This window comes from Suillus subaureus (assembly GCF_016647635.1).
Source record: "Suillus subaureus strain MN1 chromosome Unknown BJ212scaffold_19, whole genome shotgun sequence".
In the NCBI taxonomy this organism is placed as follows: domain Eukaryota; kingdom Fungi; phylum Basidiomycota; class Agaricomycetes; order Boletales; family Suillaceae; genus Suillus; species Suillus subaureus.
Window position 1 is genome coordinate 16,536 of NW_024538575.1, and position 25,309 is coordinate 41,844.

Genomic DNA, 25,309 nt, shown 5'->3' on the forward strand with positions numbered 1-25,309 from the left:
TATTATGATTCCAGTGCCAGGGTTGAGGCCAGCGTTTCGGGGAGTTGATCGTCATTTTCAGTAAAGCGTGTCTTTGAAGTAAGACGTCAAATCAATAATGATTGATCAAATATGACTGGAGAAATGACCTTATTAGGGAAACGAAGCGAAGGAGGAGACAAACATGAACCTGCGGAGGGACTTCGGAACTGCAAGTGTTGATCAAGCGAATGCCCCCGAGCTTCTCCATGGTTCTCACCGTCTTCACTATGAATCACCAGTGAAACAGGGCAGAACCTGGCAGAACCACCACAGGGTCAAAGGGCGACGTTTCCGACGAATCAGAGCGACATCACACAGCATCTTAGTCAATCTCCTCGCGATCGAACAGATGAGCCAGCATCGCAGAGTGCCGATCAAGATGGGTTAGAATGCAAGCTAGCGCGATAGAAGACCAACATAATGAAATTATCAATAGAAAGCCTCTGAAAACTGCCTACAACTCATGTCCCACAGCTCGTATTGGGCAAGCCGCAAACATGGCAGATGAAGGCGTTCCGAAAGCCTTAGGCATGTTCGATGCACAGCGAAGTGGTTATCCGTTGACTACGGAGTGCAAGGGTGACGCGAGGCAGTACAAATTCCGTGAATGATAACACAGTGATTTTCAGGAGAGTGGCCTTATCCCAACTACACCAATAGGTGTACATATTTGACAAGCCAAAGTCCCGAGGAAAGCATGTTGTATGAAGTCACAAGTACAGCATCCTCCTCCACGAGTTGAAAGTTTTCTCGGAAGTATGCAAGCCGGGAAGTAGTGTCCGTGCTCGTGAATGTAATTCTGAATCCTCCGAGGCACGGGTCAGGTCGAAGAGTGCAGACACTAAGTGGCAGAATAACAGGAAGTCCTAGTGGTAGCCATAAGGGTGACAAATTTAGTATGAACTGTTTTATACATATATGGTAGATAAAGGACCACGTTTAGCAGACTTTGTACGAAAACTACGGACAAGTTTTGGTAGACATTGACACGTCTTGAAGGGCTTAACCCAAACATCCGTCATGAAGCTTAAAGAAATCTACAGGACGTCCACTTTTGCGTGGTCACCGACCGCATCGCTCCCCCTCATTGCGACGGGCTCGGTTGCTGGCGCACTCGATGAGTCTTTCTCGAACGAATCTCAGCTCGAAATATGGCAACCGGATTTCATGGACAAGAACGAATATGATCTCGGAGGAGATGGTTTGCCTGCCCCAAAGGGCGCGGTCACCGACAGCTCAAGGTGAGCATGCTAGTCGCGTGCCAAAATAGAAGTCCGTGAAATGATCGTCATAGGTTCAACCGTCTTGCATGGGGTCAAGTGCATGGAGACCGCTCACGCGGTGTCATTGCAGCTGGTATGGAAAACGGCGAACTTGCTCTGTGGGACCCAGCAAAAATTATTGTTAATGCCGAGTATGTACATTTTTTACGAGGTTTCATCAGCTGACTAGCGCACCCAGCGTCTCCGACTCTCTGATCCTTCGCAACACCAGCCATACTGGTCCCGTCCGTGGCCTTGATTTCAACCCCATACAAACAAACCTTCTGGCTTCTGGTGCCATCAACGGCGAGGTGTGCAGATTGTCTTCTGCAAATCGCAAATCATTCTCCTCCTAACATGTTTGTTGCGATATAGGTTTATATCTGGGATCTCAATGACCCGTCGAAGCCGTACTCGCCTACGCCAGGCACGCGGAGCACAAAGCTTGATGAGATCACTTCCGTTGCTTGGAATCAACAGGTACAATACGTGCTTGCAGGCGCTAGTAGTACGGGGTATACTGTAGTATGGGATCTGCGAGGGAAACGCGAGGTGGTCGCCCTCGCTTACGGTGGTGGTGCGGGCACGCTTGCAGGCCAAAGTGGTGTTGGTAGTGGAATGGCCGTTGGCGGCAGACGCGGCATGAGTGCGATTGCGTGGCACCCTGACAATGTAGGCGCTCACAATTCTAATAGTGATGCCACGGAGCTAATTGGGGTTTCAATGCAGGCAACTCGCCTTGTTACCGCTTCCGAGGATGACCTGTCTCCCGTAATCATGGTTTGGGATCTTCGAAATGCACGTGCACCGGAAAAAGTATGCTTTTAATATATCCATTCATCCATTGCTAATGCGCCCCATGTTCTCGTTCCTAGATCCTTACGGGGCACGAGAAGGGTGTTCTGTCGCTCTCGTGGTGCAAGCATGATGCAGACCTCTTGCTTTCGTGCGGAAAGGACAATCGCGCTCTCTGTTGGAACCCGCAGACATCTGAGATCATTGGCGAGGTATGGCTTGATTTATTGAAGTCTAATGTTCTAACTTTGTCTTTAAACAGCTTCCTTCTGCGGGTAATTGGGCTTTCCAAGTGGAATGGTGCCCACGAAATCCTGATCTCCTGGCTACTGCTTTCTTCGATGGCACGGTTGGGATTCACTCTATCCAGTCTACGAATGATGCTTCAGTCCCCCCGGTGACCCCAAAACCCGATGGCGCAGATGTGTTTGACGTGCCAGGTTACTCCCGTACCACAGCTCCGACGCTCAGTCTTAAACAACCACCCAAGTGGCTCCGCTGTCCATCTTCCTGTTCGTTTGGGTTCGGTGGGCAGCTTGTCAGCGTCGGTAATTTACCTGCAGCTTCGGGGAAAAACCAGAGCAGCGTTGTGCACATCCGAAAAGTTATTGCAGAGACAGATATTGTTGACCGGGCTCAAAAGTTGCAACAAGCTGTGGATACCAATACCTTGAGCACATTCGCAGAAGAGCGGGTAAGCTCGGAGAAAGCTGGTGAGGATGGCTGGAAGGCCCTTCTGAGTTTGTTTCGTGCGAATTCGAGGGACGAACTTGTCACGCTGTTAGGCTACTCTAAAGAGGAGGTCAAGGGGCGTGTGGAGGAAGCGGTTGCGAAGCTGAAGGAGATTGTATCAGTCAACACGTCCAGCTATAGCGTGGATGAATCTGGTGCGGACCCTGCGAAACCTCACGAACCAGTGGTGTCCTTTGCGGAACCAGAAGCACAATACGATGGCAGTGAAGAGGATTTGTCGACAATGGGTGCTGAAAAGACGCCTTCAGAGGTGAGCGCCAGCGTTGCATCCGACGCCGTCCAGGTCACAGACGGTGAATCCACGACTACTGCTCCAAGTCTCTTTGGTGATGAAGGTGCCCTTGGTACACCCCAAATGGATGCGGGTGCTGACTTCTTCAGCACAATTGGCGCTGCGCCCGAACTCGAGGTGCCTCATCATAACTACGGTCTCGATTCAAGTGTTGCTGCCACAATTGGTTCTGGTCCCTCGAGTGTAGCAAGCGAGAACCTGAAGAACAACACGTTCAGAATCTACCCCTCAGACGAGAGTGAGACAGATGGACTGGTGACGAAAGCACTAGTGCTTGGCGACTTCGAGTCCGCTGTTTCGTTGTGTCTTTCTGCCGAACGCTATGCGGACGCTGTCTTGCTCGCGATCAAGGGTGGCGAAGATCTTCTTCAACGCACCCAGAAGGCTTACTTCGAACGGCGCACCACCTCGTATCCCTATCTTCGTTTATTCCAGAGCATTGTCACTAATGATCTCTCGGACATCGTGCAGAACGCCGATCTTCAAGAATGGCAGGAGATATTTGTGGTGCTAGTGTACTTTCGCGAGTCAGGAGGAGTTCTCGAGCCTTGCGGAGCAACTCGGGAGCAGGCTGGAATTCCAGAGCAGTCTGATGCGTGAGGGCGGTGCAGAGAACGAGGACGATGCCTTTGAATTGAGGAAGACGGCGACTTTGACATATCTGGCCGCAGGAAGGCTGGAGAGACTCTTGAACATCTGGATCGAGGAACTCGCCGAAGAAGAGATTTTGTTATTGGACGATCAAGATCAGCTGAGCAGTTCGCGATATGCAGCCCATGCCCACGCTTTGCACACCTTCATAGAGAAGGTGACCGTCTTCCGCGATGCCACCAAGTATGTGGACGGCGATTTGGCACAGGTACCAGGTGAAGACGCCGGTGCCAAGACGTACAAACTCGGCGCGTTGTATGATCGATACTTTGAGTATGCGGACGTACTCAGTGCTCAGGGTTTGGTGAAGGAGGCTGTTGCCTTTTTGAAGTTAACGCCGGCAGATTACATAGGGTCTGCATTGGACTGCGCAGGAATCAGGGAGCGTCTACTGATGGCTTCTGGAGAGCGCGAGGTGACCCTAGCTGTTCCCTTGGCAGGTACCAGTCATGCTGCTATTCAACCCGTCCCTGCGCATACTATTCCCTCCACGCTATCTGGCTACGCCAGCTACACGCGATCTGTTCCAGTTGTCCCTGCTCAGATGTATGCGCCTGTTCAAACCATCTCTCAGCCATCACATAATCTACATGCTGTACCCTCTGCTGCCAGGCCAATTCACCCCACTTCAGTTCCGCAGCCAGCCCAACACCAACATCTGCCACCGTCCCGTGGTCCCATGCCTCCCTCTACCCCGCTGAACCGCATGCCAAACGGTGGCTGGAACGATGCTCCTGTTATGACCAATGATCGTCGCACCCCATCTTCATTGAATCTTCAGAAGCCTCTGGCTATAGTGTCTCCCTTCCCCAATGCTCCTTCTCCCAGAATTGCGTCACCTCCTGCTCCTGGCCCGCCACACACGAGTGGGCATGGTCAGAACCCTCCTCCCCCTCCGCCACGGGCGGCACAGTGGTCGATGCACCCACCGCCTCCCTCTCAGGCTCGACCTCCTTCTGGGCCTCCTGCTCATTCACAGGGCATGCAACCACCATCAAACCGGTTAATGTCTCCTGCCCAACAGCATGCTCCTCTTCCTTCTGTCCCTGGTCCATACTCGCCGTCCATGCAGCCCGCTCAATTGCAGCCTCCTGGGCCGTATGCCCGTGCCACTCCTCCACCTGGTCCTCTTCGTAGTCCTGGGCAGCCACTCGGCCCACCTAGGCCGTATGCAACGCCTCCGCCAGGGCAGGCCGGTCCTCCGCTGCCGCCAGGTCCCTATGCACCTCCTTCCGGCCAAGCTCAGCAACCACCAGGTCCATACGCACTTCCTCCTAGCCAAGTTCAACAGCAGCAACCCCGTGGAATTCCACAGGGTCCACCGCGAGTGGCTCCCGCACCACATCCCCTTGCCGGTCTGCCTAAGCAAGGACCTCCTGGAGCTGCATCAGCCGGAGGTGTCAGCAACACGCAGCCTCCACGTTCTCGACAAGGCCCACCGCCACCAAAATATCGTACGTCTTCTCGATGGCGCAGTAGGCACGTGGCTGATTATTGATTCTAGCCCCGGGAGACCGGGCTCATATCCCCGAGTCTGCGTTGCCCATCTTCAATATCATCAACGAGCAACTCACACGGATGAAGCAGACGACACAAGTATGTGATTGTGTTCTGTGATCGAAGCTTTTGTGTGACCATCTTCCATAGCCCCAACAACGACGAATGGCTGATGACCTTGAGCGCCGAATCAACTCTCTATTTGATGCTTTAAATTGTGAAACATTGTCCAAGCCTGTGGTTGACCAGTTGCTTGTTTTGGCAAGAGGTATGTGGCTCCCATCAATATGCTTGGGCAATCCTGGTTCAAGCGTTGTTCGACAGCCATGGAGGCGCATGACCGAGATGCTGCGTTGTCTATCCACGTCGACCTTCTCACTCGTGGCTCGCAGACAGATGACATTGGCTTGTGGATGTCGGCGATCAAGCAGCTCATTATTCGCATGTAAAAGTTTGTTACAAGTCGGCTTGAAATGCGTTGTTGTTCGCTTTTTACTATCCACAAGACTATTTAGATTCACGGTATCGGAAATGTAATGTTGAGTTTTCTGAGTGATAACGGTGATTAGTGGTGTAGGCATCTCCGAGCTGGATCCTTTTGCGCTGAAACTTAAAAACATTGCCCTTGGAACTAAACCATCCTCATTGTTGCGATTGTCTGGTGTAAGAAGGCTTCAGACGATGTGGTACGTCGGATGGCCCTGTACGATTACCTTGGTCTTGACTCTTGTAATCGGATGACTGTACGGATAACCGGGTATTATTGGCTGCGCGTCCTCTGAACCTCTGACTGGTACGACAAGCATTGGTCCATCGCCGTCACAGATATCCAGAAATCCGCAATCCAATCATCGCATAGATATCTGATTCGAACAATTGAAACAAGTGGTGGTAACAACGTACTGCAGATCGGAGTCTGGCAATTCGGATCTCAGCTGATAAACTCCCCAGATGTCTTTCGTTCCTCCTGAACTTGTCTTATGTATCTTAGAACATGGGTACTACACCTCGCTACGTACCCCGAACTATACCTTCCTCAAAGCTGCTGCACTGGTGTGCAAGACCTGGTCAGGACCTGCACAAACCCTGCTCTTTCGCTGCGCCACAAAACTTGAGCAACACAACATCCTCATATTTCGTGCAGCACTACTCTCTTCGGCGGGGCGGGGGAAAGCCTTAGGTGAATGCATACGAATCCTCGAAATATCGATCGGAGGAGCCTCGAATGGGGGACCCGGATGCAGCCCAGACGACCTTGTAATCCTTCTGCAAGCTTGCCCTCAGTTGTACGAGCTCGCGCTGAGTATCACCGGAGTACACGAATTTGAGGAGGAGATACTGAAGAAGCTGGGAGATGTAGGAAGGAAACTGAAAGCGCTCACACTGTTGCAGTGTGGACTCCAATCGCCTATCCTTTTTCAACTGCTCAAGATATGGAATAACATCCAATTTCTCAAAATTGAAAAGGAGATCGCTGCGTGGCCATGGCGCACTGCTGCCACGCCGGTGTTGCGGAGGAATACTGACGCTGAAGAGTTGGCACAACGACCTGGTGCAGAGGTCTGCTTGTATGAGCTTGCCCTGTCGAGGTTTCCAACATTAGATGTTTTAACCTGGTTGCTTAAATCATCCGCCGACTCCCTCCGCATCCTAGAACTGCGAGATATACCGGGACCCACGCATCGAACTATTCTTTCTCTCCATGCTCCGCGACTTCGCTCCCTCCGTCTTGCGTACTACAATATGTATTCTGCTGCTCTGCTCCGTATGTGCACTGCACTCGAAGAACTGGTAATTTACCACGTGCCCACACATTTTCCACTAGCCCGCGATCTCCCGCCCACTATCGAACACCTTTCTTTCAGAAATCCCAATCACATATACCGCAACACGCTCCAGCCTATCATCAAAGCAGTGGACGCGCTTCCAAGCCTTAAAACCTGACGTGTGACAAGAACGCGGAGCAGTTGGTTGGAGATTATGAGATATTGAAGGCGAAGTGCAGAGTGAAGGGTGCAGAGATTATCGTATTGGATATGCCGTTCTGGGTGGTGGGTGTCAAATTTCATAACAATGCTCCTGTTCTGCGCTCATGTCAAAACAGTACGAGGACCCTGTCAAGGTACACCGATTTCCTCGGACTCGTTCTGTATCGAACTTCGACGCGATGTTTTAGATACGAGAAAATAACTGGGGAGACTGCTGGCGCTGATTTTTGTGTGTACGTCACGAGCTTGAATCATTACACTATGGGCAACATACAGTCAGAACCCTGGACGAATCTGATCAGTTCTCCCGTTCATAGGAAGCGCTTTAGTGAACTCACTAGGTCCCGCGTGACTCCGGCTCGGACCCCTTGGTCTAAGTTTGAGTTAAATATTTACCTCCACTCCCATGAATAAATCCTACACCTTCGCACACCTTCCAAGCAGCTTTCACATGACGAGGCAACTTCAACAGGCATTACCTCGTCTGCATCTGGTGCTTCTTTGGCGCAGTCGTAGCACAGGCTCACGCGATGACACTCCTTGCAACGATCGATGTAGGAGCAAGTGATGCAGAATGGCCGGTCGCAGCGCGGACATCGGATGAAAACGTCTGCCCACTGCGCACAGAGGTCGCAAGCCCACACTCTTTCGCACAGACACATCACGCCACTGCTCGCACACTTAGGACAGATCCGAGAAGACCAACAGAATGGTCTATTGGAGCAAGACCGCCAGCCGGGTATCTCGCATTCCAGACAGGACTCTGGCTTGTGAGGATGAGCCCTTCCGTGAGTGAAATAGGCAATCAAGCGCGTGACATTGAAGTGTCCCCATAAGACAGGATGGGACTCAATGCCCACGGGACGCCCAGTACATAAGGACTTATCCTTCGCACAGCACCAAAAATTGCACACTGGACACTGTTCCAGCCGCTTAGAATTCTGATGCTCGAGGCATGGGAGACATAGCACTTCCTTTGGATGCGTGATGCACCGCGCCAGCGGGGGTTCAGAAGATCCACGACAATCACGCGACTCGCACGACGCAACCTGGCAGCTGTTGCAATGGATGAGATCGGAGCCACATATAGAGCACTTCCAGAAGGCTGGTGGTAATCTGGTGTCTGTGCCACCGGGAACCTGTTGCTGTGAAACACGTTGATGATATCTCTACCGCAGTCAATTCACGTCATGATAGTGTAAGAACACAAATCAATACTTACCTCCACTTGCAGCTGCTTCCATATCCTACGCGCAAAGTAATTCTCCGTCTCTGTCCCACTGACGAGAGCATATATCAGATCTCGCGAGGGCAAACTCATATATGTCCATGATGACCGGCGTGAGCTCGCTGGGGACGGCAGCGCAAACGTCATGCGTATGGCTTTGGATCTGCATATCACGGAATCGGACAAAAATGCATGAATCCATCCATGAGGCAGCGAAAGAGAGGGAAAGGCCTGATAGGTCTGGGGGTTCCTGTGAGAATGTGTATCCGAGAACTGCGGTGTATCCTCCCAAATCGTCAATTGTGGAGAGCTCCTCTAAAGCTGATGGGTACAACATGCCAACAACAGTCTTCATGACCCGGAATACGTTCATCTGCATTGGATGGACATATTGTGTCTCGCACGGAGATATAATTTTCCAGTTAGGCATACAGGGCAGAGGTCAAGACTCCTCGACGTAGACTGGTGGCCAAGTCGGCCTACTTAGGAGGCAAGTGGATCAACTGACTCATCTGACGGGTAACGTGATCTTTAGCCATTGGAAAGACCTCGCTGGTCCTTGGATAGGGGCATTGAAGTAGTTCACAAGTGAAAATGGCACGTGACACTAAGATCAGTGTGACTTCCAGAGTCTAACAGTCCCCGACTCCCAACGTTAGTCACGGCTAATGGCCAGAGGAGGGCTCTTGTCGAAGTGATCGGCTGTCCGGATCTCCCAAAACCTTTGCCGGCTACACCCGTGTTCGGACCTTTTCGGTTACTGCGCTTTAAGCCGTTATGCATACGTCGGCGGACTACTCCTGCATGGCGTCTTGAGCTTTCTGTTATGGGGAATTCTAGAGTTTCGTGTTGAATTCTGAGCTACTGCTATCTCTGTCCGGTGCCCGGGGCAATCGAAAGTAGATAATTTTTATTCCGCCTCGGCATCAACATAAAACGGGAGCGCAGACAAACTACACATCAGGATGACGGTCTGCCACTTCAATCTAGCTTTCAAGTCATCCTCGATTGCATTAGAAGAGCCAACGATCGAAGGAGTATCTACCGATGAGGCTTCAGCGAGGCTGGCCGCCGGGAGGTCACATCATTTTCCTGACTGTCAGACTCACTCTGTCCTTGGCTTGTGTGCATTCTTCGCCGCTGACCTCCGGCTCCATTAATGTCATTTTCGTTTGGTGGTGAATCCCGACAGTTCTGGTCAGTCTGTCGAGAATATAGATTGGTACGTACGCAACTCAGATCTGGAGATATATCTTGTGTTTCTAAGACGAGCCTCGCGAGGCGTGAAGGTGAATTCCTTTTCGTGGACACTACTATCACATAAAAAGGATGTTTCGGCACAATGACTGGACCTAGTTAATTTAAGATAGACCTCCAAGGATCTATACGGAGGTTTCGAGCCAACTCCAAGGGAAACAGATTTTGACTCAGGCTGTGGTAACCACTCGGCTAGGAGCAGTTACATCATGAACCTCCGAGGAAACTATCCATGAGTCAATGTTAGGGTGTTCCGATAAAAAAAGCTTGTCGTTCGGCAGGTTTTGAACCTGCGCAGTCCAAGAGAAACAGATTTTAACTCTGTTGTGGCAGCCACTTGGCTAAGACCAGTTAAGCCTCTGAAGAAACCATTCATGAGTGAGTCTCGGAGTATATTCTCATAGAAAAAAGAAACGGCGGGTTTCGAACCTGCACATTCCAAGAGCAACGGATTTTGATTCTTTTGTGGTAACAACTCGGTTAAGACAAGTTAGAAAGCCCTTTGAGGAAACCATCCATGAGTGAATGTCGAAGTGTGTTCCGATAAGGAAAAAAACCCTGTCGTCGGCAGGCTTGACAAATTTTGATTATGTTCGCGTGGAAACCACATGGCTACAAGGCCAGTTAAGATGCACCTCATCCATGAATGAATCTTCAAGGCTGGTTTCGAACCTGCACTGGCACAGTCCAAGAGACAGATTTAAATTCTGTTGCGATAACCACTTTGGCCAGGACGAAGCTGAGATCAACGCCCGAGGAAACCATCCATGAGCAAATCTTCAAAGGCATGTGCCGATAGAAAAAAAAACTTGTCGATCAGCATCGCGAGTACCTGACTCCTGATCTGCAGCGGCTTGGTGGCAGACGGTAGAAGAGGGAGTGCATGCCCTTCAGTAGGTGCCTCAGGAGGATGTGCTGGGGATTGGATGTCGCTTCAGCACCAGAGGTAGAGTTTGGAATGTAGGGAGTGGCCTGAGAGAGTGAGGGAGTAGGCATGAGGGAGGGGGTCGCTGCTGGAGATGTGGTGAAGAAAGACCCCTCATCAAGGGCTTCCAAGAAGTCACTGGAATAAGTAAGCGGGGCGCATAGCGGAGTGACTATAAAATGACATACGTAGTAAGGACTGAAATTCGTTGCCTAAAGTTTCGGGCTGATACAGAAACGCACCCAAAGGAACGATTCCGACTCGGATGCACACAATTCTGGGACTCCCACGGTGATTCAACAGAGAAATATTTGTTTCTCATGACACAGCAGAGAGCTTTTTTAACTTCCGAGTGGTGGATGAATGGGCCGACAAGGTTGGATAAGTCGAGCTTAGATTTCCCTCGTAAGTCCGTCACCCTTCGAAGCAATCTCGGACTTTTCAGTCTCTGACTAGGAAAAATCTGATTCGTCCTCTTTGTCAGTGCTGGGGTTCGACTTCGACTTATCTCCACCTCCTGGAGCTTCTTTTTCGTATTCCGAATTTTTCCTTCTAGTAGTATCGACAACTTCCGTTTCAAAGGTGTGAAGCATGCGGTGATAAGGGACGACGAGCTGGGCAGCATCATGCCCTGCGAAGTCGCATGATTCCACCTGAGATGCTATCGATGGGTTGATAAAGAGCATGTGTTTAACTTTTCCTTTCCAATATTTCCTACAAAGCCTACTAAGACAATCAGAGGAGAAAGTGGTTTTTGTTCGAGAGGGGTTAACGTTGCTGCTGGAGTCTGGCAGTCAATGAACTACGCCGCTCCGCTTCCATAAAGGCAGCGATAGGGGTACCCAAGCGAAGAGAGACAAGCGGCATTGTTTACAAGGGCCGCTCAAACAAATGAGAATATGAAATTCATAAATACCTCGATTCAATCATTGGTACGTATACGCCTCTGCGGCGGATCACGGTCAACGCCCTCCCTTCCATCTGAGATCTCCTTTCAAGCGCCAATCATATACATACGACATCACAGGAAACCGCGTTCCCTCCAGATTTCAAAAAATCGGACAGTTGTTTTGACGTCAACCAATATCTATTATCTATCGAAAAATTAAAAATTGGACATGGCAAGGGTATCCGCCGACTCCCGAGCCTGCGGCTCAGCGAGACTTTCCAGTGTCAACTTCCCAGAAAGAGGTGCTTTCCTGAGAATAGAATAACGAGGGAATAGAGCGAATAGACAGAGCAGTCTATTCTAGATGTTCGTACGACAGGTAGAGGTACGGGATAGAGAGAGAATAATCCATCGTTAAGTGAGCAAGATGGTATAGATGAATATAAATATTTATACAAGGTAAACAAAATAATCACATGAAGCGTCCAGACTGCAAGATGTTTCGTAAAGCAAGAAAACATAACAGGAAGGTAAGCATCAAGCTCCCACTTCATATGACTTCGAGTTCACCATGCCAGCCACGCAATGAAAGACTGCAGAAAAGCGTGAATTCAAGTTCCAGTACGGTCGTGTAACTCAAAATATACCTTCGGGTAATTCCTCACAATAGCTTTGCGAGTTTCGTCCATGAGCAAGATCCCCAAAGCAAAGGTAAATGGAAGACCCCAGAACATCCCAGGGATAGGCATCGTGCCAAACACCCGCTGGAAGCCAGCTCCATAGAGGTTCACGATGCAGATCAATATCGTGCCCATTATGCCGACAAGTACCAGAAGGTTGCAACGCGGGCCCCATAGAGGATTCGAATGCAGTATCGATACTCGGCGGTTACAAACTGATAGAAGGGTCCCACATTGTCCGATGGCCACTGTCACATAGCTAGTGACTCTTAGAATCAGTACTGCGAGAGGAAAGAATGACGACACACTAAATGCCTTGACCAACATCGACGAAATGGGTTAGCTGACTGAGGGTGTAACCTTGCCAGCCATCTTCCCATTGGTTGAAAGTCAAGATAACTTTATAGAAACTGAGGCCCTGCTGGTTCATGTACAAGAACCACATCGCCATCGCGCAGGGCCACAGCATCAGTCCATAGAACTGGGCAAGTATACATGAGCGCGTTTGGGTCACCCACGTCATGAAACGTACTAAGAAGAGATGGAAGAAAAAGCGCCAATCCGCAAGCCTATCGGTCCCGGCGTTGCGTGGTTTGCGCTGCATCAAGTCTACAACAGGAATTGAGCACTGGAAAGCTCATTGAATACGTGAGCACCCACCCCACTCTGGCTTCTCATACATCAACGAGATAGACATGATAACATCGTTGGTGATGGAATAGCAGGTTTGTTGATACGAGTTCAAGGGTAACTGCATGCCTAGTAATACGTTTGCGAGGATCGCCATGAATTGCGCATAACTTCCACCCTGCGGTACCATAAGTATCAAACCCGCCAAGATTATGCTGCTTCCGCAAATGCGACTCACAAGCATAAGATACAATGTGACTTTCTTCAGGTTATCAAAGACTAGTCGGCCCAACTCTATCGCGACAGGAATGGAAGCAAAGTCATTATTTAACAAGATCAAGGCAGCTTGAGAGTGATGGTATTAGTGTCATCGAAAAGACCACCAGGAAATCTATACCAGCTTCCTTGGCCACATCACTGCCACTACCCATCGCAACACCAATATCAGCGGCTTTGAGTGCTGGTGCATCATTGACACCATCTCCAGTGACTGCGACTGTATTGTCTCCGCGAGCTTTGATCTCCTCTACAATTCGCATTTTCTGGTCAGGGGTAGTGCGCACAAATACGATCTCTGTGTAGGCCCCAACGATGACATTCCAATCAAATGAGGTGAGAGATGCGACGTCTTCCCCCGTAAGTACCAGGGAGCGGATAGGATCATCATCAGATGGCTTGGTAAGATAATAATCTTTTGACGAGACCTTCTCAGATGCAGCGGCTCGGACATCCTGGATGGTATTGACAACATGTTGGGTGATGATACCGGCCTGCAAAGGGGGGTTAATAGGGATTTTATGGCGGCAGAAAATAAAGAAGACCTACCTGGCGAGCAATAGTTAGAGCAGTGAGCTTGAAATCACCAGTGACCATAAAGACTCGAACTCCAGCTCGTCGAATGATAGAAATCGACGCCGATACATCTGGGCGAGGAGGATCACAAATTCCAATTAGACCAACCAATGTTAAATCGCACATCTCCATGTACATGAGATCTTCCACGTCGTTTGGTGTAAGTCCAGTCTTGATTTCTTCTATGAGTTTCCTACATCTATTACCTCGGCAACGATATCAGACGTTAAGATGCCAAGTCAAAAGTGCTCATACCCACAGCACGAGTACTCGTTGGCCACGGCTTGACCAATCCTCTTGAAGCATGGCAAACCTCTGCCTCGCCGTACTTCTCAACTTGACGACCGTCCCATCACTCTGTAGCACACTGCCGCAGGAAGGGAACAAAACATCAGGAGCTCCCTTGACGAACATCCATGTCGATTCTACGTTCTTTTCAGCAGTGTTGACCCTGGAGACCACAGAAAGCATCCATTTGTTGCTGGAATTGAAAGGGATCTCAAACTTCTTATGATGATCTTGCTGAAGAGTACTGGCATTCACACCAAGCTCCGGTATTGAAAGGGCTTCGGAGAAACGCAAAAGAGCAGTATCAGTCGGATCGCCCTTGATCGTACGATCCTGCACAGGAAGGTGGTTAGTCGTTGCGTCGAATCTCGCGCCGTTGCAAAGCCTCGCGATATGATGGAGCGCCTTGAACGCAGAAAATACGGCAGGGTCTGATGCCTTCGTAACCCTCTCGTTAATTTCCTCGACACCAAATACGTGATCGAGAAAGGCAATATTCTCTACCATCTGTGGGTCCATCAGCAAGCTGGTAACAAGAGCAGATGCATCGTTCATCTTACCATCTTTCCCGCGGTCAACGTGCCAGTCTTGTCAGAACATAGCACGGACATGCATCCTAACGTCTCGATGGTCGCCAGATTTTTGACCAACACCTGACGTTTAGCCATGCGACGGGCAACAACAGTTAACGAAAGTGCCACGCAAATCGGGAGGCCCTGCAAGACGTCAACTAAGAAGGGGATGCAAACTTCCACTGCTGGCCACCTACTTGGGGAACGAAAGCAGTCAAGCAGCCAATTGAATTTACGATGGCAGAAGACGGGGTGTCATATCCAGGATACGATGTCCGTAACCAAACGGCGTATAGAAGAATCGATAAACAGAAGAAAAAGAATGCGATACATGAAACGATTTTGGTGAAAAACCACATTTCTCTTTGAATAGTGGTAAGCTTGAACTTTGTTTCTCCCGACATCTTGACAAGGCGTCCCATAACGGTCCTATCTCCTGTGGCGAACACGACACCATGGCAAGTCCCTTGTACAACAAAAGTGGAAGTCAGTGCGAGATTACGAGTCTCCAGAGCATTGTCGGATGTTGCATCAAGAGCTCCCGGTACCATTTCGCTGCAATTAGACTTCAGCCAAATTCGAGCACGTAAGATAAGGAACAGACCTTTCACCCGTCAGGAGAGAGCGATCAAAGCGAAGGTCGGACGATGCCTGCACGACACGCATGTCGGCCGGGACACGGTCGCCAGCATTGAGCACGGCAACATCACCGACTACAATGTCAGTAGCTTTGATTATTTGCTGGTTTCCGTCCCTAATGACCGCAGCCTCATGTGCAATTAGAGATTTTATTGACTTCATGATTCTGTTTGCATTCCAATCGACCAAAGCATAGAATGTAGCAGAAACGACGATGACGATGATCTGTAGTTGATGAGAAGGGGGAAATTGAGCACTAGAGTTGAAAGTCACGAACCAATAGCACAGCAATACCAAGAGTGAAAGGTACAGGAGGCCCGAGTGGTTCATAGGAGAGCTAACGTGTATATTAGAGAAGTCACAATGGCAAGTGAACAACGGCACTCACGATGGTCAAGATGAGCGAGATCCACATGAGAAAATTGAAGCCACCAAAAATATAATTAAGCGTTTTCTTCCAGTAGATAGTAGGTGGAGGACTAATAACATTCTTGCCATCACGCTCTCTGCGACGAACAGCGGCAAGCTCCAAACCGACTGTGGGATGACTGGAATACCGGGTATACACTTCGTCGACAGTCAGTAGATGGGCATCAATGTTTTCAGTTGCATCCGCTAGGTCTGGCGAGGATCTGGAGGACGTCTGTTTCTCTTCGACGCGACCTGATAATGTACGGTATCTGTTCGTTGTTAGGTCAGTGATATACCGCGTGGGAGATAAAGATGTAAGTAGAATACAAACGAGATTTGAATGCCATCACCTTTGCCAGACCCGGACTCAGGAGCTGTGTCTGACATCAAAGCGACGTGCTTGAGGATCTTTGCTTCCTCTTGTTATTTATCACATACTATCCTCAAGGCAATCCATCGAATTTGCATTGCCAGACCTCAGAATTTTTAGATCTTACTAAAGTGTTTTTGCCATTCTGAGTAATGCACCGGGCAAAACCTATCACGCGGGCGTTGTTAGTGAGCTAACGTCGAAGATCTAAATCGTTAGCAGCCGCCAAGCCGCCGATCCCCGACTCTGCTGGAACTTTCACCTACCGCCTGCCGGCTGTTGTCAACCATCGTCAGTTCAGAACGTCTAGCGTCCTCCATTTTTTTTCGTTAGAAATTGTTAGAGTGGTTCAGGCCCGACCCACAAGGGGGAAAAAACGATAACCTGCGTTCTCCAGACGAGACAACGAGAGTGAGACAGACACGTCATCCAATATAATCACGATAGCAAACCCATCAAATGAAATACATCCCGTAAACAAAAGATAACACGAGAAGCAGGAGCAATGATAAAACCCAAGAAGCAGAAGCGATGATGGGACTCACCAGTGCAGATGACAGTGGGGATGATAAAGTGCGCCATGATAATCAGGGTAATCGCATATATTGTGAACAGTACAGGGCAAGCACGAGGCCTCGTCCAACACTCGAGGGACGGGGGAAGGCGTCTTCACTAAGAGCATCCTGGACAACTTGCAATAGATGAGAAGCATGTAATCAAAAGCGACGAGAGAGTCAAAGGAACGGTGAGACAAGTGAATTCAAGAGGAGAAGACATCGAACACAGAGTCTTACCAAGGTGTCGGAAAATGGAACATGAGGAAGTTTCCGGTACCACGCGTCCAGCTGAGCGAAAGCGGCGTGAACTGTCAATTTGCAAGTGTGACCCCTTCTTCGTAGTAGGGCCAACTCATCACAGAAATTTCAAAAATTGAGCATGTGTTGTTGTTAGCTTGCTGGCCCGGTCCGTATGCCAGATTTGATTGCCAGCAATGGTTTGTTGCTCAAGTACAGTCAACTCGGTTCGAAGTTTCATCTCCAAGATCAGCGGCCATGGGCTAAATGCACCCTAGTGACCTAGCACTACTAGTACTGTCCATTAATTGGGCACACAGTGTCATGCCACTCAGACTGGCCGAGTTATTGATGCTGGTGGGAAAACACAAGTGAAGTGGGTATCCTATTAGCAAAACGACTAATAGCTGATCATCTGAGTGTCATGTCGTGGCGTCACGTATCGTGCGGTGTAAGTTGGAGAATTCTCTTTTTCGTTCAGTGTTTAAGGAGCATCTGGTTTACACACTTGGCGCGTAGGCTATATTCAACGTTCACTATCTACCGGTGTACAGACATGGCTTCAGAGGACCTTCACGCAATCTCCGCTGACTGGCTCAAAAGCCTAGAGGTCGCGTCGTCCACTGGAGACGTTATTTCATTTATGAGTCATTTCCTTTCGGACGGGTGGCTCAGAGGTCAGTGCTTGTCCAAGCAAGTGAGGCGCACTGACAAATACTCTCAGATCTTTTATGTTTTTCTTGGGATCACAGAACACTATCGAGTCTGGAAAAAATACGCGGATTTCTCTCGGAGGTTGTTGATGGGAAGTCGCGACTTGAGCGTTCTAGTCTTCGTGACTTCAAGATAGACGATCACACTATCAATGCGCCTTCACCATTCAAGTTACCAGGTTCACAAGGCATTGAAGGAGTACAAAGCGCTTTCACCTTTAGCATTACGAACCCAGCTGCACTCGGACGAGGTTTCTTCCGTCTGACGCAAGATGTCGATGGGAAGTGGAAGGCTTTAACTCTTTTCACAAACATGCAGGACCTCGTCGGGTACGAGGAGTCTTTCACAGACCAACATGGCCTATACGAGGGTCGAACAATAACTTGGGAGGAGGATGTCGATACAAAATTCCGTGCTATCGAGGCCGACCCCACTGTTCTGATCGGTGTGCCGTTTCTTTTATGAATCATAGTGTCTTGATGAGTCATAAAAGTTGGTGGTGGACAATCTGGCCTTATGTGTGCAGCGCGGCTGCGTAGGTTGGGGATCCGTGCACTTATAATCGAGAAAAATGTGCGTGTCGGAGACTGCTGGCGACAACGGTATGCACAAACAATAATATGTTTTCTTTATTATTAAATAATGCGAAACACAGGTACCCAAACCTTACGCTGCATACTCCCGCGTACCAAAGCTCCAGTATGTCTTATTATCTTTCCACGGGCTTGGTACTAATGAATACACAGTCCTTTACAATCCCTATCCGTATGTGCCTTCTACAGTCCAAAGGTATTGCATATCTCAATAATGTTAGGACAAACTTCCCGAAGTACATTCCTAAGGGAAAACTTGCCAATTTCCTGGAATCATACGCTGTTAATCAGGAATTGTGTATCTGGCTCTCCAGTACGATGACCTCAATTCCAATGTACGACTCATTATCCGCAAGATGGACTGTAGAAGTACAGCATGGAGATCAGAAAGTAATCCTCAATCCAAAGTATCTGGTCCTTGCCACAGGAAGCGGGAGCCCTCACATTCCTACCTGGAATGGAATGGATGGATTCCAAGGAACCTGGTATCATTCCGACTTCCATAAAGATGCAGAGCAGTTCCGAGGCAAACGTGTCGTCGTTGTAGGTGCGGTAAGTCATATATGTGCACTTTATATTTACGAGCGTACTTACGAGATCGTTAGGGCAATGCTAGTGGGGATATATGTCAAGATTTTGTAGCACATGGTGCCGCTGAGGTGCGTGTATAGATTGAAATAAAATGAAGTCATAGTTTCATAAGAAGAAGAAAAGGTAACATTGGTCCAAAGAAGCGCTACATGCGTTGTATCCTCTGCTGCCATGGAGAAAACTCGTTTTAAGCAGTCTTACCCCATCAACACCCCTATCGAGGAACTGGATCTCCGCAGCAATTCAATGCCTCTAGCCTTCTCCCTACAACTGACAAAATCAGGTGGGATCCAACCCATGAAGATGTTAGACAAGGAACTCCACGACGGTTTGCGCAAGGCTGGATTCAACTTGACTTGGGAACTTTCGCCTGGTAGTGGCGAGGTTGGGCTGGATGGATTTGTGTTCAGCCGTATGGGATCAGGAACTAGTGCGTTCGGATTTGTTCCTGAGACGGGTGATACTCAAACATCATACAGTGCTTGACATTGGCTGTGGTGAGCTAATTGTCGAAGGCAGAGTCAAGGTATGACTTGTATATATTATCAGAGGGCTGTAGCTGACGGTTGCGATATGTGCTTAGGTAAAGCAAGGCCAAGACATCAGTCACTTCGATAAAGACGGGATCACATTTAAAGACGGCTCTAAACTTTCAGCGGATGTCATCGTCCTAGCGTATGGTCTAAATGGTAGCTCATCGATCTTTCTCACGCGTGTTGCAGTACAGGGAATGAACCCATCATGAAGACCACGAGAGCTCTTCTTGGCAATGAGATTACCGATCGACTTCTTCCGCCTCAGGTTTGGGGCATTGACTCGGAGGGAGAACTTAATCAGGCATACCGACCCTCTGGACATCCGGGACTTTGGTTCGCCGTGGGTCCATTTGGAGCTGCACGTTTCTTCAGTAAACACTTGGTAAGGTACCTTTCTCTGCTGATCGATATATCTTTTGACAAATGCTATGATACAGGGTCTCCAGATCTTGGCACGAGAGCTTGGTATAGCATGACAAAGGGAGAATTACCGTTATACATGATATATTGCAGGTCAGAATAACAGATACTGGAATTCTCACTACCACGGAACAATGAGAGAAGACCAGTCATGCAAAACAAGTGCTCTCTCTGTACCAATCTGTCGCGTGATTTCATTCTGGCGACTGATCCCCAATACTTGAAATTCGCTAAGGAGTTGGCCATCAAGGACACTCTTCGATAAAGGCTTGGACACGGCCTCATTTCGCACAATTCTAACAGGGTTGTCAATGAAGAGCCCAGTGCAAACACAAATAACTCACCGATGGGCTTTCGGATTCAATCCAGCAGTGTGCTGCACATTCCGTGCCAACTGCCCTTGCAAAAGTTGTAGTCGTTTGAAAACAGCTTCATCTACGGGTGTGAGGGTTGATAGGGATCCGTCCGTAAATCCTGTCGATCGAATAAGACACGTCATCGATGCAGATAGAATACGAGCCTCACCAGACACCAGTTTTGCTTGAGGAATGAGTTGTTCGTCTTTCGTGCGCCGAGCAATCATGATGGTTGAGCGGCACTCTTTATGACTGTGGAACTCTGTGTGGCACAATAAATGCTGTCCCCCTCGAGACTCGGGATCTTCAATCAAAAACCGGAATTCTCAAATGTCAGTTTCATCGTGCCATGACCGTAACTCACCTGAAGGATCATATGCAAATAGCCTTAGGACCCCCTCTTCGTCTTCGCTAGCAATGGCTAAATCTCCCCCAGCAAAGAAAAAGTCCACAGTTGTGGCACACCTCCTTCGTACGTCCTTGGCCAGTGTGACGAGTTTATACGGATCTTCCTATAAAACGCTTGTTCATAAGAGAAACACAGAATAAACGCAAACGTCGCACTTGGAAAGCCACCAGCCAGACACTTTTCACGGCATCCCCGATCAAGAGAAGATTCTTCATTGAGCGCAGTGATGTAACGTAGACGCCGACATCTAGGAAGGCAACACCAACCAGGCGTTCGTCCAGATCAAGAGCGCGAATAAAAATCTGTAGTGATTATCAACGCAATGTTGCATACAGAGCATTCCGTTTACCTTCTGGCCCATAGATGACACAAGATAACCATTTATGCCGCACACAGCTGTTACGGGGCCTTTCGTATCATCCTTCACTCGCAGCTTCAATTTGTACCATCTTTTCGGTGTCCAATTAGGATCGGAAATAACCTCAACGGCTTCGAAAACGTATGTCTGGTATCATGAGTAAATTGGCCGAAGAGCATGATGGCGGCAAAACATACCGCTCCCTTCACAGCCAAATCTTCTCCTCGGTTGATTGTTGTTCCCACAGCAATGAAATTCTTGGTCCCACTTTCCGTGCTTGTTGTTTCAAGCAAAACACAAGTCAGGGCGTTGACAGTTTCATTAGACGCAAATTCGTAACTGGCAGATATATCAATACCGCTGCCGGTTGCGATCAAGAGCAAACGCACCCATCCATTGTAACCCAATGTTCCGGCGAAATCAGCTCGAGCGTCGAGCAGTCGGTATAAGGGAAGGAAACACCATTCCCTGAATGATTGTCAGATAAAGATACCTCAGGCATGAGACCGAGATACAAACCATCAGGCTCCCAAATGATGTTACCGTCTTCGTCATAGGAAGCAAAACGGGCCTGTAATGAGGAAGTAGCCACTATCAACGAGGCCGATGGTTCGAACACAATGTTAGAGTATGCGCGTGATCGAGGAATGCTGCGGTACGGTAGACAACTGTCAAGTTGGACTTCCGGTGCCCATTCAAGGAGAGTGGGACCCTAAGTGCATGAACGAATGAGTGTCTTGACTTTTCAGTGTACAGCACACAAACCTCGTCAGAATACAGGAGAAAATCTCCCTTGGACTCCCAAAGAGAACACGCAGTGAATGCGTGAACGACGGTATGTCCCGAGGGTACCACCCTTAATCCACCCTTATCGGTTGCTATGATCCAGCATGGCCTATCACCCGTGAAGAAAACACCGGCAAGGGTACACTCCACGTTTGGGGAAGTCGCAAATGGAACAAATGTCCGCGAGATTTTCTTATGCTCTGCAAGTACAGTTTTCTCCGTTTCCTCAACTCTCTGGATTTCAAAGGTTTTGGACACGACTTTGTGGAACTTGACCTTCAAAAATGAAGTCCGTGGGTTAGGTAGAGGAGGATCTGCCTGTTCGGTGGAAGCAGGCGCCGGCAAGGCTTCATAAATGGCCATGTTTCCCGAACGCGTGAAAACCTGTTGCAAATTCTAGTAGACAAACCACAGGACTGTTAAATTACTTACAAACAGATGAGGAATCAAAGATGTTTCGCCTAAGGGTGCAACGAGAATTTGATCGATATCAAGATCCTGAGGCTTTCTGGGGGGATCTTGTGGTAAAGACAAAGCAGCAGGAGTCCGGGAGTCTACTAATATATTCTCCAGCGTAGAGATCGCAGTAGTTGAGAACACAAGAGTCAACTTCGGTAGTGACCAGATCTATAGAACTCGATATTAGCTAGCGTCGCCCCAAACGGTCAATGTGAGGCCAACCTCCATGACGCCCTGCGGTCGTACGAGCATGAGCCATTGACTTCTGTTGCCAGCTGCTACAGCCGTCCTGCAGTGTAGATGTATTCTTATCTGCGTGTGCTGCTGCAGGGGTAGTTTCGGTCGCCTCTATGTCGAAAAGACCAATAGTATCCGTGAAGAAACAGCCCGCAATATAACGAGACGACTACATTAAAGTTATAAGTAATTTGGAATAGGGTAAATGAAATCAGAAATACCTTGTCACCCATTGGAGACATATCTTTGCGTCGAATCTTCCCTCGCTCCGTTTCACCAATGAAAAGACCGATAGACTCATCTTCTCGCAGGATAAGCACAAAAGGATCACAGATACTGCATGATTTAATTTTTGCCCGAGGCAAACTACCGTCCATATCTTTGATAACCTGTCTTTCATTACCGTCTTGATTCCGTCACATTAGTCACCAACACAAAAAGTCTATGGGAATATCGTACCGGGCTCCAGCACGCGGATAGCGTTTGTCATGACATGCAATATGGTGGTACGCTGGAAGAACGGGGCTGCGCTTATAGTTGTCCCAGGTATGCGAGTCGGAATAGCGATGTCGGTTTTTGCAGTTCGGGTTGCTATCTGCGAAGGGTTAGCGAACAAAACGTACCAAAAAAATATTATCTACCCGCGAAACACCTGGCGTAGGATTAGCGTCTGTGCTAATTATTATCGTGTCAATTTCGGCTGAAAATGGGCTTGTAGCCTTCTCATAAGAGAGACCATTAACACGTTGGGACTGGCGAACGGAAAGAGACCAGATTCCTCGTGCCCCTCCAAGTACATGCAGTTTCCGTTTCGTACGCGTCGGAAGGTCGCGCTGTGCTCGATTATGAGTTGAATTGACAGTCTGTAATATTACATCAACTCACCTGGAAAAGGGTGAATCCGCCTAGATGACCTGCTCCTGTAGCAGCAACAAGTTCCGGGACAAAACGTTCCTGGAAGAATTGAGCAGAGTTCAACCTATCAAATGTCATATACTTACTCCATTCTTAGCAAGAGAAAATGTCATATCAGCGATTGGGCCATATGCGGGTAACGAGTCGCACAATGAAAGGTGAATGATGGAACGAGTCTTTGTCGCAGCACTGGTTCCCGACGTTGCTCCAACAGTCGCCCGTGTGGCGGTTTGTGAATCGCCATATAGATCTGTGACCTATTAGCGGAGTTTCGAAGTAGTGTAATGATGCAACCAACCATCGTCATCGTCTAAATCCATACTATCAGAAAAATTGATAGCGGTGGCAGCACCAGTTTGTTGCGCAGGAAGTTCGAGAGGTACCTCTTCCCTAGCCGCCTTCATTAATACCGACGGTCCAACCATGCTTCCCACAAAAAGCAGGTCGTCATTCAGTAATTTGGCGACAGCTGGTATGGTCGTCTGAGCAATAACAGGTAATAGCACTAATTTGGATACAGTCCTCCCATCTAGGATAATCTCAATGGGGTGTATCATGCCATCTTTTCGAATGACAAAGAAAGTCTTTTCATCGACAAACACGAGCCGACTACCCTCGATGCATAGGCCAAGGTCTTTGTCTGCTGGAGGCATTGGCATATCGCTGACACGTGCGGCCCAGCCATTCACAGAAGGGCCACGCGGCGAGCTGCTTGATCGACATATATGATGGAATTACTTGTAAGGACGATGACACCTCCAAGTGAAGTTGCGCAGGGAAGGAGAGACACGCTGTCGTAAGGGAGACCGTCGACAGCAGTGATAATGGGGTAATTGCGACTCATGAGGTCCAAGGTAAAGATGTAGAGGCGAGCCGTGTCACGGTACTCCTTGAGACGACTATAGGGAACATTTTATGATGTGAAATCTAAAGCAAATCACGCCACATACCCAGCCCACGTCTGCTCAGATTGGCAAAGCACTGCGACTGTCGGGTTGTTGTATCCAGGAAGGAAAACAAAGTCTATGACGTTCCGAATGCGCTCATCAACATCGTTGACGAGGTCTAGCACGAAACTTGGAGAGTACGGTACGTCCCTGTTGGTTGGTCATATTTATATCGAACCGGAAATAGGAAATTCAGAAGAATGCACACCTTGTATGGTTTTGTTCCTGCTCCATTATTTCGAGTTCTGCTTGGGTCTGAAAGAACGGAAGAATAGCAAATGCATCCTTTGGAAGAGACAGTGCTGCACATCGTGACAAGGGGTCTGCACGCAATTCCGTTTTGAAAAGGGGACTGTCCAATGAAACCTGCAAAACTGGTTACATTTACGCGCATCGATGAAGACAAGTACTGACCATCTGGGGCGCGCGCTCATACGTATGTATCGAAACGGTGACAAGATCGTGTGCAGCGTCTGACCACTCAAGGAGAGCTATCTATAATCACGATCAAGAACCACCATGAAACGCAGAATATATGTCATCATACCTTGGCATCCTTGAAGGACACTAATAGACGATCTAGTTGGTCCTCATAAGTTGACATAATGCGCACGCTTTCCATGCCAGTGACAGTGCCATGCAGAGTGTGCTCTCGCACAAAGTGGAAGCGTGACACCGTTGAAGGATCTTTCTTTGCAGTAGCCTGTAATGCAACTAAGCTACCCTCCCTAAACTCGAGCTAGGAATTCACCTTTACGGACCCCATATTAACCCACCCTTCTCCACCCTCGTCCATCTCTACTTCGCCCTCTACAGCCTCAGTGCCCTTTCGCACATGAGCCCTCCGCTCTCGCTCATCTTCAATATAAGTTGAGATTTGTGGAGATTGCTCCCACACTTCGAAAATGCGCAAAAGGTTAGATCTTGAGACGACGACGTTGGTAAGAACGCGAGGCAACTTTTCTTGTCTGGAAGATCCAGTGATAGTTGAGGGCGTGAGTTTCAGTGTCGTTGCAAACTCAACACCACTAGGCGGAAGTATGTCATGTCTCAAGGCATGCATTTCTCCCTCAGCGACAGGTGCACCTGGTCTCCCACTGAAATTCTCGGTTTGAGTGCATTTGTTTGTTTCTAAAGGTCTTGCCAAACAACGTCTGGTTATGTAATAAGATCCCCATGCATTGAAGAAGTTTG

General features: G+C 48.8%; 7 protein-coding genes across 7 annotated transcripts; 3 read left to right on the forward strand and 4 right to left on the reverse strand.

The window, feature by feature from the left end:
• Positions 1 to 1,041: 1,041 nt before the first annotated feature.
• On the forward strand, positions 1,042 to 5,720 carry BJ212DRAFT_1481536 (uncharacterized protein; the record flags this gene model as incomplete). The annotated part of the gene is made up of 11 exons (XM_041340274.1): positions 1,042 to 1,262; positions 1,316 to 1,435; positions 1,483 to 1,594; positions 1,659 to 1,955; positions 2,013 to 2,099; positions 2,159 to 2,290; positions 2,341 to 3,638; positions 3,694 to 5,228; positions 5,279 to 5,370; positions 5,422 to 5,539; positions 5,596 to 5,720. The coding sequence occupies 11 exons, from the start codon at positions 1,042 to 1,044 to the stop codon at positions 5,718 to 5,720; spliced, it is 4,137 nt and encodes a 1,378-aa protein (XP_041192134.1).
• Positions 5,721 to 6,222: 502 nt separating this feature from the next.
• BJ212DRAFT_1447368 (uncharacterized protein) lies at positions 6,223 to 7,447 on the forward strand (the record flags this gene model as incomplete). Its single annotated transcript, XM_041338392.1, has 4 exons — positions 6,223 to 7,036; positions 7,058 to 7,185; positions 7,227 to 7,322; positions 7,376 to 7,447. 4 exons carry the CDS (start codon positions 6,223 to 6,225, stop codon positions 7,445 to 7,447), a joined length of 1,110 nt encoding a protein of 369 aa, XP_041192135.1.
• On the reverse strand, positions 7,375 to 9,349 carry BJ212DRAFT_1358731 (uncharacterized protein). Its single transcript, XM_041335822.1, has 3 exons — positions 8,577 to 9,349; positions 8,482 to 8,539; positions 7,375 to 8,428 (listed from the first exon to the last, which is right to left on the reverse strand). Exons 1-3 carry the CDS (start codon positions 8,915 to 8,917, stop codon positions 7,652 to 7,654), a joined length of 1,176 nt encoding a protein of 391 aa, XP_041192136.1. The 5' UTR covers positions 8,918 to 9,349; the 3' UTR covers positions 7,375 to 7,651.
• A 1,126-nt stretch (positions 9,350 to 10,475) lies between these two features.
• Positions 10,476 to 10,940, reverse strand: BJ212DRAFT_1358740 (uncharacterized protein). The gene is made up of 3 exons (XM_041335823.1): positions 10,918 to 10,940; positions 10,686 to 10,860; positions 10,476 to 10,659 (listed from the first exon to the last, which is right to left on the reverse strand). Exons 2-3 carry the CDS (start codon positions 10,738 to 10,740, stop codon positions 10,490 to 10,492), a joined length of 225 nt encoding a protein of 74 aa, XP_041192137.1. The 5' UTR covers positions 10,741 to 10,860; positions 10,918 to 10,940; the 3' UTR covers positions 10,476 to 10,489.
• A 1,184-nt stretch (positions 10,941 to 12,124) lies between these two features.
• On the reverse strand, positions 12,125 to 16,136 carry BJ212DRAFT_1568958 (uncharacterized protein; the record flags this gene model as incomplete). Its single annotated transcript, XM_041342017.1, has 16 exons — positions 16,128 to 16,136; positions 15,962 to 16,067; positions 15,608 to 15,899; positions 15,497 to 15,556; positions 15,185 to 15,444; positions 14,778 to 15,135; positions 14,569 to 14,724; positions 13,980 to 14,515; positions 13,694 to 13,919; positions 13,266 to 13,599; positions 13,107 to 13,213; positions 12,899 to 13,046; positions 12,771 to 12,847; positions 12,547 to 12,719; positions 12,206 to 12,497; positions 12,125 to 12,151 (listed from the first exon to the last, which is right to left on the reverse strand). Exons 2-16 carry the CDS (start codon positions 16,015 to 16,017, stop codon positions 12,125 to 12,127), a joined length of 3,102 nt encoding a protein of 1,033 aa, XP_041192138.1. The 5' UTR covers positions 16,018 to 16,067; positions 16,128 to 16,136.
• Positions 16,137 to 17,002: 866 nt separating this feature from the next.
• BJ212DRAFT_1358769 (FAD/NAD(P)-binding domain-containing protein) lies at positions 17,003 to 19,734 on the forward strand. Its single transcript, XM_041335824.1, has 13 exons — positions 17,003 to 17,170; positions 17,349 to 17,471; positions 17,519 to 17,953; positions 18,002 to 18,110; positions 18,164 to 18,207; positions 18,255 to 18,273; positions 18,323 to 18,653; positions 18,707 to 18,760; positions 18,816 to 19,122; positions 19,172 to 19,218; positions 19,276 to 19,367; positions 19,415 to 19,610; positions 19,666 to 19,734. Exons 2-13 carry the CDS (start codon positions 17,351 to 17,353, stop codon positions 19,702 to 19,704), a joined length of 1,794 nt encoding a protein of 597 aa, XP_041192139.1. The 5' UTR covers positions 17,003 to 17,170; positions 17,349 to 17,350; the 3' UTR covers positions 19,705 to 19,734.
• Positions 19,735 to 25,224, reverse strand: BJ212DRAFT_1358780 (CPSF A subunit region-domain-containing protein). Its single transcript, XM_041335825.1, has 25 exons — positions 24,867 to 25,224; positions 24,663 to 24,818; positions 24,530 to 24,610; positions 24,324 to 24,481; positions 24,119 to 24,265; positions 23,858 to 24,067; positions 23,467 to 23,831; positions 23,255 to 23,418; positions 23,139 to 23,207; positions 22,895 to 23,086; positions 22,713 to 22,848; positions 22,475 to 22,659; positions 22,380 to 22,422; positions 22,239 to 22,294; positions 21,990 to 22,184; positions 21,537 to 21,941; positions 21,291 to 21,483; positions 21,161 to 21,239; positions 20,969 to 21,110; positions 20,763 to 20,918; positions 20,569 to 20,715; positions 20,369 to 20,516; positions 20,174 to 20,308; positions 19,993 to 20,122; positions 19,735 to 19,944 (listed from the first exon to the last, which is right to left on the reverse strand). The coding sequence occupies exons 1-25, from the start codon at positions 25,176 to 25,178 to the stop codon at positions 19,770 to 19,772; spliced, it is 4,179 nt and encodes a 1,392-aa protein (XP_041192140.1). The 5' UTR covers positions 25,179 to 25,224; the 3' UTR covers positions 19,735 to 19,769.
• Positions 25,225 to 25,309: the final 85 nt, after the last annotated feature.

Excerpts from the sequence above, each read along its gene's own strand:
- BJ212DRAFT_1358731 (XM_041335822.1), bottom strand. The coding sequence starts at position 8,917 with ATGCCTAACTGGAAAATTATATCTCCGTGCGAGACACAATATGTCCAT. Across the intron at positions 8,540-8,576 it reads GTCATCATGGACATATATGA|TGGGACAGAGACGGAGAATT; the intron begins GTTTGCCCTCGC and ends TGCTCTCGTCAG. Across the intron at positions 8,429-8,481 it reads GGAAGCAGCTGCAAGTGGAG|AGATATCATCAACGTGTTTC; the intron begins GTAAGTATTGAT and ends TGACTGCGGTAG.
- BJ212DRAFT_1358740 (XM_041335823.1), bottom strand. The coding sequence starts at position 10,740 with ATGCCTACTCCCTCACTCTCTCAGGCCACTCCCTACATTCCAAACTCT. Across the intron at positions 10,660-10,685 it reads CATTCCAAACTCTACCTCTG|CACATCCTCCTGAGGCACCT; the intron begins GTGCTGAAGCGA and ends TCCAATCCCCAG.
- BJ212DRAFT_1358780 (XM_041335825.1), bottom strand. The coding sequence starts at position 25,178 with ATGCATGCCTTGAGACATGACATACTTCCGCCTAGTGGTGTTGAGTTT. Across the intron at positions 21,942-21,989 it reads CTTTGATTCCTCATCTGTTT|GTTTTCACGCGTTCGGGAAA; the intron begins GTAAGTAATTTA and ends AATTTGCAACAG. Across the intron at positions 21,111-21,160 it reads CATTGGGTTACAATGGATGG|TTACGAATTTGCGTCTAATG; the intron begins GTGCGTTTGCTC and ends TATATCTGCCAG.
- BJ212DRAFT_1358769 (XM_041335824.1), top strand. The coding sequence starts at position 17,351 with ATGGCTTCAGAGGACCTTCACGCAATCTCCGCTGACTGGCTCAAAAGC. Across the intron at positions 17,954-18,001 it reads CGACCCCACTGTTCTGATCG|TTGGTGGTGGACAATCTGGC; the intron begins GTGTGCCGTTTC and ends GAGTCATAAAAG. Across the intron at positions 18,654-18,706 it reads GTGTCGTCGTTGTAGGTGCG|GGCAATGCTAGTGGGGATAT; the intron begins GTAAGTCATATA and ends CGAGATCGTTAG.